The sequence below is a fragment of the Ornithorhynchus anatinus genome, chromosome 4 (genome assembly GCF_004115215.2).
Source record: "Ornithorhynchus anatinus isolate Pmale09 chromosome 4, mOrnAna1.pri.v4, whole genome shotgun sequence".
NCBI classification, from domain to species: domain Eukaryota; kingdom Metazoa; phylum Chordata; class Mammalia; order Monotremata; family Ornithorhynchidae; genus Ornithorhynchus; species Ornithorhynchus anatinus.
In genome coordinates, this window is record NC_041731.1 from 101,765,286 (window position 1) to 101,787,326 (window position 22,041).

At 42.8% G+C, this 22,041-nt stretch overlaps 1 protein-coding gene across 8 annotated transcripts in view; it reads left to right on the plus strand.

The window, feature by feature from the left end:
- ODF2L (outer dense fiber of sperm tails 2 like) overlaps window positions 1–22,041 on the plus strand; it is a 63,617-nt gene that overhangs the window by 30,967 nt on the left and 10,609 nt on the right. For all 8 annotated transcript variants that reach the window (XM_029063490.1, XM_029063484.2, XM_029063483.2 and 5 more), the window contains 6 exons: window positions 640–756; window positions 6,748–6,933; window positions 10,129–10,238; window positions 15,065–15,200; window positions 18,726–18,836; window positions 20,300–20,404. In XM_029063490.1, the coding sequence (XP_028919323.1) occupies window positions 640–756; window positions 6,748–6,933; window positions 10,129–10,238; window positions 15,065–15,200; window positions 18,726–18,836; window positions 20,300–20,404 (765 nt within the window). The remainder of the gene's footprint in view (window positions 1–639; window positions 757–6,747; window positions 6,934–10,128; window positions 10,239–15,064; window positions 15,201–18,725; window positions 18,837–20,299; window positions 20,405–22,041) is intronic.

Sequence of the window (22,041 nt, forward strand, 5' to 3'; positions counted from 1 at the left end):
GTCTGTCTCCCCCGATTAGACTGGGAGCCCGTCACTGGGCAGGGATTGTCTCTATCTGTTGCCGAATTGTACATTCCAAGCGCTTAGTACAGTGCTCTGCACATAGTAAGTGCTCAATAAATACTATTTAGTGAACACATTAGGCAAGTGGTGGAACCGGGACTAGAACCTGGTTCCTGTGATTCCCAGGACTGTGTTCTTTCCAGTAGGCAGTGCTGCCTTTTCACTGAGGGATGAAAAAAATGATCAAATATTACGGAGGTCAAAGAAATAAACGAAAGGCTCTTTATCTATGTCAGCTGTGTGACTGTGGGCAAGTCACTTAACTTCTCTGTGCCTCAGTTACCTCATCTGTAAAATGGGGATTAACTGTGAGCCTCACGTGGGACAACCTGATAACCCTGTGTCTACCCCAGCGCTTAGAACAGTGCTCTGCACATAGTAAGCGCTTAACAAATACCAACATTAATTAATTAACTATATGTTTACCTAGAATAAATTGAGTAATTACGGGAGACAAAAGATTATTCAGCTCGTGATTATAGTAATGAATCCACCTTTGTAGCAGGATCATAACCGAAGTTGCAAAGCTGAAGAGATGCATGAAAGGATTTGCTTCATATGCAGTTTTTTTCATAGGCAAATAATTTGAAAGCGACCAATCATTCACGGTCGGTAAAAGTGGTACAGACCAGACTGCAACTACAGATTCAGAAGAAGGAAGTTGAGAACGATCAGCTGAAAGAATATATGAAGGTACGAATCGAATTATTTGATTAGTTACCGTTTTTATCAGTCAATGGTATTTATTGAGCACCTGGCTCAGCGGAAAGAGCCCGGGCTTGGGAGTCAGAGGTCATGGGTTCGAGTCCCGGCTCTGCCACTTGTCAGCTGTGTGACTGTGGGCAAGTCACTTCACTTCTCTGGGCCTCAGGTACCTCCTCTGTAAAATGGGGATTAACTGTGAGCCTCACGTGAGACGACCTGATCACCCTGTATCTACCCCAGCTCTTAGAACAGTGCTCTGCACATAGTAAGCGCTTAACAAATACCAACATTATTATTACTGTGTATAGAGCCCTGTTCTTTCATTCATTCAATTGTATTTATTGAACGCTTACTGTGTGCCAAGCACTGCACTACCCACTTGGGAGAGTACAATATAACTGACACGTTTCTGCCCACAACGAGCTCACACTCTATAGGGGGAAACAAGCATTAATATAAATTGATAAATTTCAGATATGTACATATGTGCTGTGGGGATGGAAGAGAGTATGAATGAAGAAGCAAGTAAGAGCGGCGCAGAAGGGAGTGGGAGAAGAGGAGAGGGGGGCTTAGGGAAGACTTCTTGGAGGAGATGTGCCTCCAATAAGGTTTTGAAGTGGGGGAGAGCATTTATCTGCAATTATCTGTGGGCTTTGGAGAGTAGACTGTAGTTAGGTAGACACAATTCCTGCCCTCAAGGAGCTTACAGACGTTAAAATAAATTACAGATTGGGGAAATGGCGGAGTATAAAGAAATATACAGAAGCGCTTTGGGACTGGGAGTGGAGTGAAGATGACAGAGTTCAAGAGGTACAGCTCCACGTGAATAGGTGACGCAGGAGGGAGGGCAAAGAGGGTGGGGGATTGGTTAGAGAATGCATTTTGAAGGAGATACGATTTAGTTTATCATTATTAAGTGCCATCGAGTCGTTTCCGATTCATAGCGCCTCCCTGGATAGTCTTTCTCCAGAAGGTCCTGTCTTCTGCCATAATCCGTAACCTTTCTAATGGGTCTTCCGTTATCGTTGTCATGGTCTCTGTCCATCTAGCTGCCGGTTTGCCTCTTCCACGCTTTCCCTGGACTTTTCCTAGCATCAGTGTCTTCTCCAGAGAATTAGTTCTCCTGATGATGTGTCCAAAATATGCTAATCTACGTCTAGTCATCTGGCCTTCCGAACACCACTTTGGTTTAATTTGCTCCAAAATCCATTTGTTTGCCTTTCGGGCAGTGCGTGGTATTCACAACAGCCTTCTCCAACACCACATTTCAAAAGAATCGATGTTCTTTCTATCCTGTTTTTTTCACCGTCCAGCTTTCGGGTCCATACATTGTCACCGGCAACACCTTAGAGTTGACGATTTGTATTTTTGTGACAATCGTTACATCCAGCACATTTTATGGCTTTTTTCCAGGCCCTTCACAGCAAGTCTTCCCAACATTAATCTTCGGCATATTTCTTGGCTACTAGTTCTTATATTATTGATTACCGATCCCAAGAGAGAAAAACTTGTCAAGTATCTCAGTCTTCTCTCCGTCCACTACAAATGTGTTAAAACTTCCAGTTATCATGATCTCTGTTTTCTTTACATTCAAATAAAGACCCATAGTTTTGCTCTGATCATTAACTTTTCCTAATAAGTCCTTCAGGTCTTCTTCACCTTCTGCTAGTAGGGTTGTATCGTCAGCATAACGAAGGTTGTTTATAATCCTTCCTCCAATCATTACTCCTCGTCTTCATTCAGTCCGGCTTCTCTCATTAGATATTTGGTGTAAAGGATGAACAGATGAGGCAGTGAGATACATCCTTGTCTTGCACCCTTACTAATGGGAAACCAGTCTGGTTCTCCATATTCTTTTTCTTATTGTAGCCTCCTGTTTGTCATACAGGTTCTGTATTAATGCAATTAAATCATCTGGTGCCCATTTTCTTTTATGTGCCTCAGAGTTTCTTGGGATCCCCACAGTCAAAGGCCTTACTATAATCAATAACACATATGCTATCTTCCTTTTGATATTCTCTTGTCCTTTCAATTATCCAACAGACATCAGCAATAATATCCCCCGTCCCTCATCTTTTCCAGAATCCTGCTTGATCACTGGGCAATTCGCATTCCATGATTTGGTGGCCAGTGGGATTTAAGTTGGGGAAGGTGTACGTGCCTGAGGGAGGACGTGGGCAAGGTTGGCATTATAGGAGCAAAGTGTCAGGTCTAAGCGTAAACATGATAAGGTAGGAGGGGTGAGCTAATTGAGTGTCTTGCTTGAAGCTGTTGGTAAGGAGTTTCTGATCGATGGGGAAATGGATTGACCTTCCGAATGTCAGTAATAATAATACGAGATGGATGGGCGAACATCGGAGGTTTTTGAGGAGTGGGAGACAACTGAATGATTTATTTTTTTTTTCGGGAAAAATGATACCGGAATTAGAGTGAAGTATGGACTGGAGAGGAGAAAGACCGGAGGCAGGAAGGTCAGCGAGGAGGCTGATTCAGTAGTTGAGGCAGGATTTTGTAAGTGGATCAGAGGAAGGGATGGATTCTAGAGATGTGGTGAAGGTGAAACTATAGGATTTGGTGGCAGACTGAGTGTGTAGGTTGAATGAGAGAGGTAAGCCAAGAATAATGCTAAGTTTAAGGGCTTGTGAGATGGGGAAGGTGGGAGTACTCCTTATCAACCCAACCAAACCCTCTCCTCCCCTAGACGGGGAGTGATGGGAACATGTAGGGGAGGAGAGGGTTTGGTTGGAATGATCAGGAATACTGTTTTGGACATGTTAATTGTGAGGTGTCAGTGGAACATCCAAGAAGAGATGTCTTGAAGGCAGCGGAAAATGCAAGACTGTCGAGAAAGAGAGAGGACAGGGCTGGAAGGATAGATTACGGGAATCGTTCTTATAGAGATGATAGTTAATAATAATGATTGTGGTATTTGTTAAGCGCTTACTATGTGCAAAGCACGGTTCTAAGCGCTGGGGGATACAAGGTGATCAGGTTGTCCCACGTGGGGCTCACAGTTTTAATCCCCGTTTTCCAGATGAGGGAACTGAGGCACAGAGAAGTTAAGTGACTTGCCCAAGGTCACACAGCTGACTAGCGGCAGAGCCGGGATTAGAACCTGTGACCTCTGACTCCCAAGGCCGCGTTCTCTCCACTAAGCCACGCCGCTTCTCGAAGCCATGGGAGTAAATGAATTTCCCAAGGGAGTGGGTGTAAATAGAGAATAGAAGGGACATAGAACTGAGCCTTGAGTGACTCCCACAGTTATGGAGTCAGAGGAAGAGAGGGCAAAAGAGGTTGAGAAGGAGCAACCAGACAGCGAGGAAGAGAACCAAGAGATGACACTGCCAGTGGACTCGGGAGATGTGCATAGTCCGTAGTATTGAAGGCCGCTTTTAGCAAGAAGGTGGTCACTGGTGACCTCTGAATTGATGAAGGTGGCAGTTTCCATAGAGTGGAAGGTGTGGAAGCCAGATTTCAGGGAGTCAAGGAGAAAACTGGAAGAGGGGAAATGGTCGGTAGGGGAAAACAATTCACTCAAGTTTGGAAAGGAAAGGTAGGAGGGATATGGAGTGATCACTGGAAGGTTCCGTGTGGTCAAGGGCGAGCTTATTTTTAAAAGAAAATTGGGAGGATACATGGGCATGTTTGAAAACAGTGGGGAAAGAGCCTTTGGGGAGTGGCCCTAATTACTTACGAAAAATAATTAGAGGCTGAAAGTCCTTGTTTACCGTTAATATTGGACAGGGTAGTGATGGAAGTTAGGAAATGACGTGGAAAGATCCTTTCCAAAGCCTCATATTAATGTCAGTTCTCTTGGTCAATTAGCCACTCACAGGCAATTTTTATGTCATAAAAGCAAATCAAGGGCAAAAATAATTCCCACCTGAGTTTAAATCGCCCTTTGCAAGGAATATGTAGCTGGAAATTAAAACTTATTGGAACCGCTAAGATAGAACTGTGATGGTCTTGCCACAGAGAAGGCGGATTTATTTTTCCCTCTGCAAATCGCTTCTTTTATCACTGAGGAGGATCCTCATTTATCATTGGTATCGTATGTGGAACAAATTCTGAGAGTCATCCAACCTCATCTACGGTTACTGTGGATTGATATGTGGTCTAGTCAACTTTTAAAACCAAAATATAAGGTTAAAAAACGTTAATACATTTCCAGTTAGAAACAAAGAATCCGCCGTAGTGAATAAATCCATTTTTATAGAGAATTTTACTAAATAGATTGCTTTTTTGAAGACTAGGTTGCTCTTTAGAACTTATTTGGGGATCTCCTATTGCGAGATCAATCGATCGTCTTTATTGAGATACAATAAAACCCATCGCTTGGCTTAGCTGTGTAAATTGAAGTGGGAAAACAAAGAACAGTCATGTAGACGGAAATTTTACCAAGGGCAAAATTCTCTACATCTTGTGATTTTTGATCAGTAGTCACATGGTTTCACTCCTCTCCTTGAAACTAGTAATTTTTTAGGAATATAGCTCTAGTTTGAAAACAGAGCAGCAAGCAGTCTTCAAAACCATATGACATTGATGAATACGGAGGCAAGAAAAGCCAAACTATTAGCTGCAATTACTAACAGAAAATTCAAAAGGAATCTGGAAATTTTTTTTTTGGTATTCATTCATTCAGTCGCATTTATTGAGCGCTTACTGCGTGCAGAGCACTGTACTAAGCACTTGGAAAGTACAATTCAGCAATAAGGAGAGACAATCCCTGCCCACACTGGGCTTAGAGTCTAGAAGGGGGGAGACGGATGTCAAATCAAGTAAACAGACATCAATATAAAAAGAATGATTCCAAATTAAGAAGGCTTTTCCAAAAAACTTCAAATTGCATTTGGGTTTAAAAGAGATTTTCTTTTTGTGCTGCTGTAGTTATTTGAGGTCCAATAGCGCCACCCTATGTTTTGATCCAGCTATTACAATTGCAATCCCCAAAAGTTTTTTGCCATTTGAATTATTGCTTTTTTGCTTAATTTAATAATAACGTTGGTATTTGTTAAGCGCTTACTATGTGCAGAGCACTGTTCTAAGCGCTGGGGTAGGCACAGGGGAATCAGGTTGGCCCACGTGGGGCTCACACTCTTAATCCCCATTTTACAGATGGGGGAACTGAGGCACAGAGAAGTGAAGTGACTTGCCCACAGTCACACAGCTGACAAGTGGCAGAGCTGGGATTCGAACTCATGAGTCCTGACTCCAAAGCCCGTGCACTTTCCACTGAGCCACGCTGTAATTTGCTAAACCTTTGTTCCATTCAGAGCCGACACACTTCTTTCATTCAGTCGTATTTATTGAGCACTTACTGTGTGCCGAGCAGAGTACTCAGTGCTTGAGAGAGAACCATAAACAGACACATTCCCTGTCCACAATGAACTCGGTGAACTTGGCGAGAAAATAGGAAGGTCCTTATTTCCGGTCCAGAGCCTTGGTGCCCATTGCAAAGTAATTCATAAGCATCTCTATACCTTTTACAGTATAAAATGTTCCTAATATAATTGTCTGCAAAATTGCAGATAAAATCAGTAGGCAGTTTTAATGGTCCACCATTAAGGCTTTTGTAATGCTTTCAAATAGTGGTAATTGATGAAAGAGAAAAATGATTTAAGTGTGATTTATTTCAAAGCTAGTAAAGCAGATTTTCTCCACAAAAAAAGAACATTGATATTGAACTATAATTATTACTGACACCACCAAATATCAACAGATGTTTAAGTTTATACCACTTTGTACATTCCGAGCCCTTAGTACAGTGCTCTGCACATAGTAAGCGCTCAATAAATACTACTGAATGAATGAATGAATACCACTTAACTGATGAAATGTAAAACTATTGTGGGGAAGAAACTCTTTCGCAGTTATAGCACGACATTTTAAGAAAAGAATATGGGTCAGAAAATTGCGACCGCTCAGTTATCGACTCTGATTTGGGAAGAAGGTTTTATTTGTCAATAAATCTCGTTGCAGAGCCTCGAAACTAAAATAGCAGAGTGGAATACGCAATTGAGAAAACATAGACATCAGACTCTGACTTGGAAAGAAACAAATGAGCCAAAAAAGATCGCTCTGAAAAAGGCCACTAAAGTGCAGAGACAAAGAGCTGAATGCCTCGAAGCCGATATCGGGAGTCTCACTTCCCAAATTAAGGATAGGGTAAGTATCCGATCTCTCCCTGATCTCTCTCGTCGAGTGTTTCATACAAGATGATAAGAGCTCCTATATAGTCTTCTTTCACTTTCAAAGATGAGATGATAATCCACATACGTGTTTGTCGTTGCTGTTGAAATGCAGAGCAGCAGCCATGCAGAGAAGCGGCGTGGCTCAGTGGAAAGAGCACGGGTTAAGGAGTCAGAGGTCATGGGTTCTAATCCCGGCTCTGCCACTTAGCTGTGTGTCTTTGGGCAAGTCACTTAGCTTCTCGGTGGCGCAGTGACCTCATCTGTAAAATGGGGATTAAGACTGTGAGCCCCACGGGGGACAACCTGATGACCCTGTGTCTACCCCCAGCGCTTAGAACAGTGCTCTGCGCATAGTAAGCGCTTAGCAAATAACATTATTATCATTATGTCTGTGAGTACTTTCCACACTGGAGAAGCAAAAAGCTCAGTATTTGCTACATGGTCATTTTACAGGGTCATCTGTAAAATGGGGATTAAGACTGTGAGCCCCACGTGGGACAACCTGATTACCCTGCATCCACCCCAGCGCTAAGAACAATGCTCTGCACATAGTAAGCGCTTAACAAATGACCTTATTATCGTTGTGAGTACTTTCCACACTGGAGAAGCAAAAAGCAGCGCGGCTCAGTGGAGAGAGCCTGGGCTTCGGAGTCAGAGGTCGTGAGTTCGACTCCCGCCTCTGCCACTTGTCGGCCGGGTGACCGTGGGCAAGTCACTTCACTTCTCTGTGCCTCAGTTCCCTCATCTGTAAAATGGGGATTAAGATTGGAGAGCCATATGTGGGACATTGACTGTGTCCAACCTGATTATCTTATGTCTACCCCGGCACTTATTAGAGTGCCTGGCACCTAGTAAGTACTTAACAAATATTAAATATTTTATATTAATTATCCCCTTTTCCCTCTGTTCCCTCTACCCCCGCTTCACGTCTCTGCAGCTAAACCCTCTTCTCCCTCCTTTCCCTCTGCTCCTCCCCCTCTCCCGTCCCCTCCCCTCAGCACTGTACTCGTCCGCTCGACTGTATATATCTTCATTACCCTATTTATTTTGTTAATGAGATGTACGTCACCCTGATTCTGTTTATTTGCTTTTGTTTTAACGAGATGTCCTTCCCCTCTATTCTGTCTATTGCCATCGTTCTCGTCCGTCCGTCTCCCCCGATTAGACCGTGAGCCCGTCAAAGGGCAGGGACCGTCTCTATCTGTTACCGATTTGTCCATTCCGAGCGCTTAGTACAATGTTCTGCACATAGTGAGCACTCAATAAATACTATTGAATGAATAAATGAATGAATATTAATATTAAGTACCTCATTATTATTGTTATTATCATCATTATTATTATCAAAGAGGGAGTTACTCAGTGCTAACCACTATTCCTTTAAAAAACTACACAAGCACATGTTGTTCTACTGGGGGTAGGACGTATCTCTCTTATTCTTTCATCCCAAAATTAAAGTCCTATAAAATAGAGGTGGACTCGTTCCGATGTCTTTACAACAGTGTCACTCAACAGTGAGCCCCATGTTGGACGGGGACTGTGTCCAACTCGTTTAGCTTGTATCCACACTAGCGCTTAGACCAGTGTCTAGCACATAGTAAGAGCTTAATAATTAACAATATTATCATTTTACTAACAGTGTTCTAGGCGTCTGAACTGTTCTCATGCCCATCGACCGGAGGTCGGAAAAGTTTCCCTATTATATTTACAAGAGCACAAGATGCAAAACGTGCCAGAGATTTGTTTAATCTCAGTGATATTCAGGTCATGGCCACAATCGAAGGACCACTATCCTCCTCTTTCCGAGGGTTTACAAAATTTAAAACACGGAGAAGAAATTCTAAATTTTAGAGTGCTTTTGGTTTGGTCTGGTGTTTCTCACAAGCCCACAGTGTTCATCCCTGCTTTGGAGGATCTCCTTTTCCCCCTTTACAGAGTCCTACAGAGAGCAATATTTGTAATGACGTTGGTATTTGTTAAGCGCTTACCATGTGCACAGCACTGTTCTAAGCGCTGGGGGTAGATACGGGGTAATCAGGTTGTCCCCCGTGGGGCTCACAGTTAATCCCCATTTTACAGATGAGGTAACTGAGGCACAGAGAAGTTAAGTGACTTGCCCACAGTCACACAGCTGACAAGAGGCAGAGCAGGGATAACTTGGTAATAACTTACCAAGTATCTGAGCAGAAAAAAATTGCTTCGTTTAAGTCCTGCCTGCTGCTTAAGTAAGAGTAGGGTAGAAATAATAATAATACTGACAGTATTTGTTAAACAGTTACTATATGCCAAGCCCTATATTAAGCGCTGGGGTATATGCAAGATAATGAGGTCGAACACAGTCCCCGTCCCATATGAATTCACTCTAAGTGGAGAGGTAGAACTAATAGTGAATCCTCGTTTAAGAGATGATAAAACTAAGGCACTAAAAAAGTTAAGTGACTTGGCCAGAGTCACAAAGCAGGCAAGTGGCAGGATTGAAACCCTGGTGCTCCGCCTCACAACCTGCACTGTTTCCCTGGCGGTCCAGCGGCTTGGATTTGGCGCATTCACCCCCACAGACCAGGTTTTATTCCCGGTCAGGGAGGATTGCTCTTCACATGGATCCTCTCGAGACTCTAAGCATGTCTCTAGACTGTAATCTCATTATAGGCAGGGAACGTATCTGCTAAACCTGTTGTTCTGGACTCTCCCAAGTGCTTAATACGGTGCTCTGCTCAATAAATAAATATGATTGAATGGCAGGTTTCCACTAGACCACAAATTATTTACTGCAATTTCCCATTTACTACCTTGATCTTGCCTCCCCTCTGTCTGGGATGTTTTCCCTGTCTTTCTCTCTTGTTTCCCCATCTGTGTCACCCCCTGATGTTCCCCTTTGATGAGCCATCAGGGATAACAGTTCTGAGACGGGTGATGAGAGAGAAGGCAAGGAATCCTAAACAAAAGTCTGAGAAAAAGTAATAGAGTTGGGGGGTGGGGGGGGAGCGATTATTTTTCCACTCAAAAACCATTCAGTTTTACAAAGTCACATTTAAACCGGGATCATCTCGGGTCGGGCACCATATGGGGTATTTTATAAGATGAATTTGTTTAAATTTTGTTTGGAGGGCTGAACAAGACAAGAAGTTCTTCTGTTACATGATCTGTGTGTACTTCGAACATTTTCCAGGAAGCCAAGTTGTCTGAGACCTTTTCAGCTTCTAGTGTCTGGAAAAGTCATTACGAGAAGGTTGTAGAAGAAAAGACTGTACTAGAAGTTCAGATTGAAACCTTGCAAAAGTAAGAAAAACTGTAAAAATCTTTTCACTGCCTAATATGAAATGTTGTCATTATAGCATCTTATATTCTTTTCAGCACGTATAATTTAGGGAAGTACTCACGAGGTAATTAAATGTTTCCTTGTAGACTTCTGCGTTCATCCAGAATTTATAATTCGCAGTTGGTAATTTGGAATCCCTTTTGATCATCTAGGTTTTATCCTGAAACTTTCTTCTATTTTTCCTTTATGGTCAAACCATTTTTTTCAAAATTCCCGATTAAAGATCGGGGCTACAGCTCTACTGTAGTCTCCCGAGTGCTTATCACAGTGCTGTGCTCCCAGGGAGGCAGCGTGGCCTAATGGATAGAGCATGGGCTAGAGATCAGAAGGATTTGGGTTCTAATCCCAGCTCCGCCACTTGTCTGCTGTGTGACCTTGGGCAAGTCCATTCACTTCTCCGTGCCTCAGTGCTCTCATCTGTAAAATGGGGATTAAGACTGTGAGCCCAATGTGGGACATGAGCTGTGTCCAATCCAATTATCGTGTACCTACCCAAGGGCTTAGTGCCTGGCACCTAGTAAGCATTTAATTAATACCATTATTATTATTAAGAGCTCAGTAAACACCCCTGATTTGGTGATGGAGCATAAACTGTAGTTCATAGCAGGAGCTGAAAATTCCTTTCCTCCCCACCCTTGTCCATGGAGGTTTGCTGCAATGTTTTCTGTGAACCATAGCTGGATTCGCAATATCGCAATTTGTAATAACGGAATTCACGAGCTTAGTACAGTGCTTTGCACAGAGTAAGTGCTCAGTAAATACGATTGAATGAATATCCAGCCTGTACAAATAGCAGAGAGTAAAGAAGAGGGCTGGGACTGAGAGCTAGTAATCCTGGAGTGTTTTTGTTTTGTTTTGTTTTTTTAATGGTATTTATTAAATGTTCACTATGTTAGAGACACAGTGGTAGATACAAGCAGAATGGCCTAAATTCATTCAATAGTATTTATTGAGCGCTTACTATGTGCAGAGCACTGTACTAAGCGCTTGGAATGTACAACTCGGCAACCGATAGACACAATCCCTGCCCAATGATGGGCTCACAGTCTAATCGGGGAGACAGACAGCAGATGGAATGAGCCCACAACTGGGAGTCAGAGGACCCGGGTTCTGATCCCGGTTTTGCCAATTGCATGCTGTGTGACCTTGGACAGATCACTTAACTACTCCGTTCCTCAGTTCTCCTGTTCTCCCTCATGCAGCGTGGCTCAGTGGAAAGAGCCCTTGAGAGTCAGAGGTCATGGGTTCGAATCCCACTATGCCACTTAGCTGTGTGACTGTGGGCAAGTCACTTAACTTCTCTGTGCCTCAGTTACCTCATCTGTAAAATGGGGATTAAGACCGTGAGCCTCACGTGGGACAACCTGATTACCCTGTGTCTACCCCAGCGCTTAGAACGGTGCTCTGCATATAGTAAGCGCTTAACAAATACCAACATTATTATTATCACTTATACTGTGAGCCCCGTGTGGAACAGGAACTGTGTCCAACCTAATTAACTTGCATCTATTCCAGAGCTGAGAACAGTGTTTGACATACAATATGTGCCTATCAAATAAAAGAAAAAAAAGAAAAAAAGCTAATTGGGTTGGATACAGTCGCTGTCCCACGTGGGGCTCACAGTCTTAATCCCCATTTTATAGATGAGGGAACTGAGGCCCGGAGAAGTGAAGTGACTTGCCCAAGATCAAACAGCAGAGCTGGGAAGATTCCTTCTGCCAACCATTGTGTGCTGGGTACACAATGGGTGTGCTAGGAACCTGTGGAGGTAACTGACCGTTTCTCGCAGAAGAGGAGTTATGGGAAGCAGCCAGTTCATTCATTCATTCAATCGCATTTACTGAGCGCAAAATGTGTACAAAGCACTGTACTAAGTGCTTGGGAGATTACAATTTAACCCCAGACACATGCCCTGCCCACAACGAGCTCATGGCAGGACAACTTTTGTTACCCTCTACCTTCAGGGAACATACATGACCAAAACTGAGCTCCTCATCTTCCCTCCCAAGCCCGGTCCTCTCCCTGACTTCCCTATCACCGTGCAGGGTACGACCATCCTTCCCGTCTCTCGGGCCCGCGACCTCGGTGTCATCTTTCACTCGGCTCTCTCGTTCACCCCACGCATCCGATCCGTCACCAAAACCTGACGGTCTCACCTTTATAATATCGCCAAGATCCGCCCTTTCCTCTCCACCCGAACGGCTATCTTACTGTTACGGGCTCTCGTAATATCCCGGCTAGATTATTGTGTCAACCTTCTCTCCGATCTCCCTTCCTCCTCTCCCGCCCCGCTCCGGTCTATTCTTCACTCCGCTGCCCGGCTCATCTTCCCGCAGAAACGCTCTGGGCATGTCACTCCCCTTCTTAAAACCCTCCAGTGGTTGCCTATCGACCTCCGCATGAAACAAAAACTTCTCACTCTGGGCTTCGAGGCTCTCCATCACCTTGCCCCCTCCTAACTCTCCTCCCTTCTCTCTTGCCACCGCCCACCCGGCACGCTCCGCTCCTCCGCCGCCCACCTCCTCACCGTCCCCCGTCCTCGCCTATCCCGCCGTCGACCCCCGGTCCACGTCCTCCCGCGGTCCCGGAACGCCCTCCCTCCTCACCTCTGCCAAACTGATTCCCTTCCCCTCTTCAAAACCCTACTTAAAGCTCACCTCCTCCAAGAGGCCTTCCCGGACTGAGCTCCCCTTTTTCCTCTGCTCCCTCTACCCCCCCCACCTCTCCGAAGTTAAACCCTCTTTTCCCCCCTTTCCCTCTGCTCCTCCCCCCTCCCTTCCTCCGCTCAACTGTATATATCTTCGTTACCCTATTTACTTTGTTAATGAAATGTACATCTCCTTGATTCCATTTATTTGCTATTGTTTTTACGAGACGTTCTTCCCCTCGACTCTATTTATCGCCATCGTTCTCGTCTGCCCGTCTCCCCCGATGAGACCGTAAGCCCGTCAAACGGCAGGGACCGTCTCTATCTGTGGCCGACTTGTTCATTCCAAGCGCTTAGTACAGTGCTCTGCACAGAGTAAGCGCTCAGTAAATACTAATGAATGAATGAATACATTGTCTGTTGGATCTCAGTTGTGTGAGGCTATTTACCACCTCCTGAAAGAGCTAAATCTTCCGCCTGTCGATCGATCAATTTAAACGTTTGTTGGGTGCTTACTATATGCCGAGCACTGTATTCATTCATTCAGTCATATTTATTTAGTGCTTACTGCATGCGTGGCACTGTAATAAGTGCTTGGAATGTACAATTCTGCAACAGATAGAGACGGTCCCTGCCCAACAACGGGCTCACAGTCTAAAAGGGGAAGACAGACAACAAAACGAAACAAGTAGTCAGGCATCAATACCATCAAGATAAATAGAATCATAGATATGTACACATCATTAAGAAAATAGAAAAATAAATATATCCAAATATACACAAGTGCTGTGGGGAGGGGAATGGGGTAGAGCAGAGGGAATGGGGAGGAGAGAAGGGGCAGAGGGAAAGGGAGGGCTCAGTCTGGGCAGGCCTCCTGGAGGAGGTGAGCTCTCAGTAGGGCTTCGAAGAGGGGAAGAGAGTTAGTTTGGCGGAGGGGAGGAGGGAGGGCGTTCCAGGCCAGAGGTAGGACGTGGGCCAGGGGTCGACGGCGGGGACAGGCGAGAACGAGGCACCGTGAGGAGGTGAGCGGCAGAGGAGCGGAGTGTACGGGGTGGGCAGTAGAAAGGGAGAAGGGAGGTGAGGTAGGAGGGGGCACGGTGATGGAGAGCTTTGAAGCTGTACTAATCACTTGGGAGAGTACAGTGTAATAGAGTTGGTAGACAGGATCCCTGCTCTCAATCAAAGAAGTAATTGTTGGTACTTACTGAGAACTTATTTTACGCAGAGAACTGAACTACGTGCTTACTTAGACCGTGAGCCCGTCGGTGGGTAGGGACTGTCTCTATCTGTTGCCGCATCGTACGTTCCAAGCGCTTAGTACAGCGCTCTGCACACAGTAAGTGCTCAATAAAAACGACTGAATGAAATGGAGAACGCCAGAATAATAGACCTTAAGTACAAATAAATTGCAGGGTGGGGAAAGCTGCTAAAAATATAAAAATATGAATGCAAGTGCTGCGGGTGTTTGGGAGAGTAGCTAAGTGCTTAGAGGGGATGGACTCGAGGATATGAGTGATCCATCAATCAGTGGTATTTATTGGGACTTTAGTATGTTTTACCAATCAGTTTTTTGCCAATGAGTTTGGGAAGATTAACATTTTGAAAATTTAGATATTTACTTATGAATATTTATTATCAATTAATATTTGTTTAGATTCGTGTTATCTTGATTTTATCACTGCTCTTTAATATGTTCAGATGACTTTGGTTATATTTCAGGATCTTGGAAAAAATTAATCATACTCTACATTATTTCCTACGGGAAACTATATTTTATTTAGCACTCTTGGGTTAACAGTTTCGTTGAACGAATTAAAAGCTTTAATTTAGGGTATCCCTGAATAGTGATTCATTTTGCACTGCCTTTTCTCAGTCCCGATCCATTATACAAGTTAGATGTGACTATCTAATATTTACATCTGGTTTTATGTTTTTAATATGCATTAGCCTTATCAATCATATTGATCGCTTTTAAATATTGCCGTTTCATCAAGTGTTTGTCAGGCATTCTTTGAACTGTTATAATCCTTTGATGAGAAATATTTTCCTAGCTTGCAAAATATTATCAGAATGTTAGTGAAGATCATCCTTAACATATTTCTGGGATATTCCCACATTTTTTTTTTATCTCGTATAAAGACAAATCATGAGTCTTTTGGAAGATTTGAAAAAAATAGAAGACAGTGGAAGAAATTCAACTGAAGACCTTCTTGAAAAGCTTCATTCCAGTGATTCAAAAAATGAATCCATTAACCATGAGAATGAAAAAATAAAGGTACAGAATATTAATATTAGGATAGTAATATTGAGATTGATGCCTGCTGTTAGAATCCTTTTCTTTCTTCCAAGTTGAGGGGACCCAAAGATGTCCTATTACCTTAGAGCCCCCAGTATGATTGTTTTCTACTTTTCTCCAGAATATGAAACAAAGCCGGATTTTCAGTTGCAATGAAATTTGCAAATTGCAATGTCAAGAAATACACAAAAGTAATAATAATAATGTTGGTATTTGTTAAGTGCCTACTATGTGCAGAGCACTGTTCTAAGCGCTGGGGTAGACACAGGGGAAATCAGGTTGTCCCACGTGGGGCTCACAGTCTTAATCCCCATTTTCCAGATGAGGGAACTGAGGTGCCGAGAAGTGAAGTGACTTGCCCACAGTCACGCAGCTGACAAGTGGCAGAGCCGGGATTCGAACCCATGACCTCCGGCTCCAAAGCCCGTGCTCTTTCCACCGAGCCACGCTGCTTCTGCAAATACACCTGCAACTTGTAGGAGAGGGTTTGGTTTTAAACGTTAGGAGTATAAGTTAGCTTGTGTGTGACTTTTTTGGAATAGCAGTGTAATATGGAGTTGTCAGTAAGTTCTGAAGTGATTAATTGAGGAAAAAAGTAATGAAGACAGTGACTTTCTCTTAGACCGCTGCATTTAAAAGCTACCTTGTTCCTATCAGCTGAGTAATGATGACGATGATAATAGTAATACTGATTGTTGCATTTGTCAAGCACTTACTACGTGCCCAGCGGTATAGATATGAAAATCAGGGCAGAAAAGTCCCTGTCCCAAATGAGCCTCACAGTCTAAGAAGGAGGGAGAACAGGTAGTGACTTCCCATCGTACCGATGAGGGAACTGGGCCACAAAAAGTTAAATACTTGTGATATTTGTTAAGAACTTACTAGGTGTCAGGCACTGTACTAGGTGCTTGGGTGGGGGTGGGGGGGAATACAAGGGAATTAGGCTAGACGCACTCCCTTTCCCACATAGGGCTCACCGTCTTAATCCTTAATGATTTCCCCAAAGTCACCCAGCCATGAGGTGACAGATCCAGGATTAGAACCCAGATCCTCTGACTCCCAGGCCCATGTTCTTTCTACTAGGTTACACTGCTACTCTGCTACTCGTGAACTAGAAATTTAATTCATTAACTAGGCCAGTTCAAAATTGAATGAAAAACTGTAGGGATCCACTAAAACACTAGGAAATGTCAGTATCATTTAATAGGAGGACTTATTTTAGATAATTATTTTTAGAGAACAGAAAAGGGGATATTCAGCACCCTTCTTTTGAAGTGATCAATTAGTTTGTATAGAGGTTAGGCTTACAGAATTTGCAGATGTATATGGCGTTTAGAATATCGTTGCCTATCTGTGCAGTTATTGAGATGTCCTTCTCATATAAAGTAGATTGGGACGATTTAAAAAGCTCAGAGAAAATGTGCCATTGAAATGTTTCACTGTCAGTCGTTTGGGTACAGAACATCTCCTGGGATGATTTTACATAAAAGTTTTTCATTGATTTTTATAATGGCCCATTAAATTCCTTTTCAAGGACTTTAGTTTCCCAAGGGCTAGTGTACTTACTATGGAGTGTCCTTTACTTGGACAAAAGTAAAATCCAGTGATATTGGATTATTTAATATCTTTTCTGTAATATGGACGTCTCTAGTTCCAGCTACCTAGTGCTGGCATTGCATTCTATCTAGTGTTCTTTCCATTTTCAGGTAGATAATAACTATTGATAAAAATGAGAATAACAATTGCATTATTAAGCATTTACTGTGTGCCAAACACTGGGCTAGCTCTGAGGTAAGCACCAGATAATCAGGTCGGACCTTGTCCCTGTTTCACATGGGATTCACAGTCTAAAATGAGAGCGTAATGAGACATTTTACTTCTCTGTGCCTCAGTTCCCTCATCTGTAAAATGGGGATTAAGACTCTGAGCTCCACTTGGGGCAACCTGATTACCTTGTATCTACCCCAGTGCTTAGAACAGTGCTTGGCACATAGTAAGTGCTTAACAAATACCATCGTTATTATTATTATCATATTACAGTGCTTTGCACACAGTAAATATGATTGACTGAATAAATATAATTGAATGAATGAATGAGCTATTGTCTTAGATTTAGCCTCTCAACTTTACGGAATTTGAATTCTCCCTCCTGATTCCTTCTTGAGGGTCTATTTGAATTTATTTTACAGTATTTGTTAAGCGCTTACTATGTTCCTGGCACCGTACTAAGCTCTGGGGAAAATACGAGGTAATCAAACTGGACATAGTCCCTATCCCACATGGGACTCACACTCTTAATTAAGTTAATTAAGTTAAGTTAATTAACGGCTACTTAATCCCTTTTTAGCAGATGAAGAAACAGGTATAAAGAAGTTAAGTGACTTGCCGAAAGTCACACAGCAGGCAAGTGGCAGGGCGGGATTAGAACCCCTGTCCTCTGTCTTCCAGGCCTATGCTCCTTCCATTAGGCCACACTGCTTCTCGGTAATGGGTGATACTTCCACTCTGTCATGATCCATGACTTTTCAGGCCCTACTACCAAGTTATATGTTCATTCCAGAGGTTAGACGCTTCATCTTTGATTGAAGTGATTCATACAATGTTACATTTACCAAAGCTTTGGAATATTATTCAAAGAAAGCCATGAAATACAGTAAAAAGTGATATTTCAACCCCTTAACTGTGGCTATAAATACAGTCTTGACATACTATAATAATAATGATGTTTATTGACAAGTTCCATCAGTATTGTTTTAGGACACCTGATGAACATTTCATTAGTCCTTATTCAATTTAATGCAAACATTTACTTTCTCTAAGCTGTAAACTTACTATGGGCAGGGAATGTGTCTCTTGTTATATTGTACTCTCCCAAGGGCTTAGTACAGTAGTGGGAAGCAGCGTGGCTCAGTGGAAAGAGCCCGGGCTTCGGAGTCAGAGGTCATGAGTTCGACTCCCGGCTCTGCCACTTGTCAGCTGTGTGACGGTGGGCAAGTCACTTCACTTCTCTGTGCCTCAGTTTCCTCGTCTGGAAAATGGGGATTAACTGTGAGCCTCACGTGGGACAACCTGATGACCCTGTATCTCCCCCAGCTCTTAGAACCGTGCTCTGCACATAGTAAGCGCTTAACAAATACCAACATTATTATTATTATTATTACAGTGCTCTGCACACAGTAAGCTCTCAATAAATACGACTGAATGAATGAGCTTGTTGGATCCAAGGAAAATTTTCATCATTTAATATATAGCCACTGTGTAAATTTATTTGGTGGTTATAATTTGAGTTAATGTGATATCACTACAATTTAAAATGTTACAGTAACAAAAATATAGTTGATCGAAAGCTTGTAGCAGTCTTTTCAGGTTAAATTTCTAAATTTCCACACTTAGAGCTTTAGAATATTATGATTGTATTTTGACATTTTTACCTTATTTATTTGTTCTTTCCAATACTTTACTACAAAAAATGTAATTGTTCTTATTTTTTCAATTCCTTAATAGAGCACCTTTGCTGCTTTGAAGGACAAGGTTGCTTCTGTTGAAGAGGAGCTCTTAGAATTGCAAGAAGTTGAAAAACAGCAGAAATTTCTTGCAGAAGAGTATAAAACTCAGGTGACTACTGGCAGTACTCTATGTTTAGAGGTTCAAAATGCAACATTAGCTGCAAAAGCACTTTAGTAAGCACTTGGCTGGCTTAGTGGAAAGAGAGGGACTTGGGAGTCAGAGGTCGTGGGTTCTGATCCCGACTCTTGCCCCTTGTCTGCCGTGGGACTTGGACAAGTTGCTTCACTTCTCTGTGCCTCAGTTCCCTCATCTGTAAAATGGCTTTTAAGACAGTGAGCTCCACTTGGGGCAACTTGATTACCTTGTATCTACCCCAGTGCTTAGAATAGTGCTTGGCACACAGTAAGTCCTTAACAAATACCATCGTTATTATTATCATTATTGCAGTGCTTTGCACACAGTAAATATGATTGACTGAATAAATATGATTGAATGAATGAATGAATGAATGAGCTATTTTCTTAGATTTAGCATCTCAACTTTACGGAATTTGAATTCTCCCTCCTGATTCCTTCTTGAGGGTCTATTTGAATTTATTTTACAATATTTGTTAAGCGCTTACTCTGTGCCTGGCACCGTACTAAGCTCTGGGGTAAATACAAGGTAATCAGGCTGGACACAGTCTCTATCCCACATGGGGCTCACACTCTTAAACCCCATTTTACAGATGAGGTGACTGAGGCACAGAGGAAGTGAAGTGACTTGTCCAGGTCACACAGCAGACAAGTGACGGAGCTGGGATTAGGTCCTTCTGACTCTCAGGCCTGTGATCTATTCATTCAGTTGGATGATGAGGTTATAGTCAGTCTGCTAGGCCATGCTGCTTTTCTACCGACCTGTTAGAATTTGACATTCTCATGGTTTATTGCGATAACACCTGTAAGTAGACATTGCATTGTGAACATTTGGATTTCCAGTGAGAGGATTTATACTTAAAATTGATCTCGAGGCAATAGTGATGGCTTAAATAATAGCCGTAATCGGTTATTTACCATTTAATCTTGTAGTGTTTGACATGAAAATACAGGGATGCAGATTTAGCATGGAAAGATCAATCAACTAAATGACTTCTATTAGGTGAAATTTAAGAGTTAAAAAGTGATACGTCAAACTGTATAATGGTTTGCTCCCACTAGGCAGTACGTGGGTGCTTATTCCTGCCACTGCTTCTTGGACATGAATTATTGTTTGTCGTAAAATAATAACGTTGGTATTTGTTAAGCGCTTACTGTGTGCAGAACACTGTTGTAAGCGCTGGGGTAGATCCAGGGTAGTTAGGTTGTCCCACTTGAGGCTCACAGTCTTAATCCCCATTTTACAGATGAGGGAACTGAGGCGCAGAGAAGTGAAGTGACTTGCCCAAAGTCACACAGCTGACAAGTGGCAGAGCCGGGATTCGAACCCATGACCTCTGACTCCCAAGCCCGGGCTCTTTCCACTGAGCCACGCTGCTTCTAAAAGACGGAGCCCCATGCGGTGTTACAGGATAATCAGATATGTTCTGTCCTCAGGTACAGAAGTTACAAGCAGCAGCCGAAGAAGTGAAAAGCAGATATGCAAAAGTATTGCATGAAAATAAACTAATGAAAGCAAGTAAGGATTTAGAATTAGAGGAGGTAAGATTACTTTTCTGATCTACACATGCCAAATTTTTGCAGAACATAGTTTATAAATGTAGTGAGGTATTCAAAAATAATACAATACGTAAACTGTTTTAAGTAGTTACAAAAATCTGATTCTGTAGCCTTTCCTAGGTTTCTCAGAGCACAGTTTATAAATATAGTGAAGTATTTAAAAATAGAATATGTAAACTGTTTTAAATAGTTACAAAACTCTGATTCCGTAGCCTTTCCTAGTAAGAGCCTTACCTCTGCAGGAAGCTTGTATCCTTGTGAAGATTTATAGGCTTAACAAATAGGACTAAAGTGCTTATATCATTCTTTGAATTCCTTTAGAAGTGTATTTGGTAAATGGTAAAATAATGCATTTTGGAGTAAATCATATTGTTTGTATTATTGCATCTCGATAACCACAGGTTTATCACCTTTCCATCAGTGCTAAAATTCAATATCTGGTGCACTGTCCGGATATTATAATTACTCTTAGTTTATTAATATTCTTGATTATCTACATTTCTCAGCAATGAGCTTTGTTCACACAAATGCCGAAGAAATTTGGCCTGTGTATTTGCTAGCAACGATATGGAGATCATAATAATGATGTTGGTATTTGTTAAGCGCTTACTATGTGCAGAGCACTGTTCTGAGCACTGGGGGAGATACAGGGTCATGAGGTCGTCCCACGTGAGGCTCACAGTTAATCCCCATTTTACAGATGAGGGAACTGAGGCACAGAGAAGTTAAGTGACTTGCCCACAGATTCCCTGGAAGCCCCTTAGAAACTACCCAGTGTCACGTGGCAGGCAAGTGGCAGAGCGGCGACTAGCACCTCTCAGGCTTGTGCTCTTTGAACTGGGCCATGTTGCTTCTCAATTAATTTTGATTCTTGGAAGTATTTGAAATCGATATGTAAACGTTTAATTGGAGAAATATTTCTCCACCGTTTTCTACATGGATGATTCCCAGATCTACCTCTCCAGTCCTGACCTTTCTTCTTCTCTCTAGTCTCTCATTTTGTCCTGCTTTCAAGACATCTCTACCTGGATGTCTCACTTGCCACCTCAAACCGAACATATCTAAAAGAGAACTCCTCATCTTCCCATCCAAACCCTGTCCTCCCCAAGACTTTCTCATTACCGTAGACCGCCACCACCATCCTCCCCGTCTCAGAAAGCTATAAGCTTGGCATTATCCTTGAGTGATCTCTGTTATTCAGCCGGCGTATTCGGTCTGCCACTAAATCCTCTCTAGAATCTGATCCTTTCTACCCGCCCCACCGTTACTACGCTGATCCAGGGACTTACCATATCCTGCCTTGACTAAATTAACCACCTCACTGACCTCCCTGCTGCCTGGGTCTCCCCAACCCCCCTCTTACTTCACACTGTTACCTATATCATTGTAAAAAAATAAACTGTCCATGACTCCAACCTCTGATGATTGCCCACGCATCTCCACATGAAACAGAAACTCCTCACCGTTGACTTTAATGCACTCAGACAACGCTCCCCTTTCCTACCTTACCTTGTTAATCCACTCCTACTGCCTAGTCTGCCCACTCTGCTCCTCTAATGCCAACCTCCTCGCTCCTCCTTGATCTCATCTGGGTCACCTCCGACCCCTTCCCCACATCC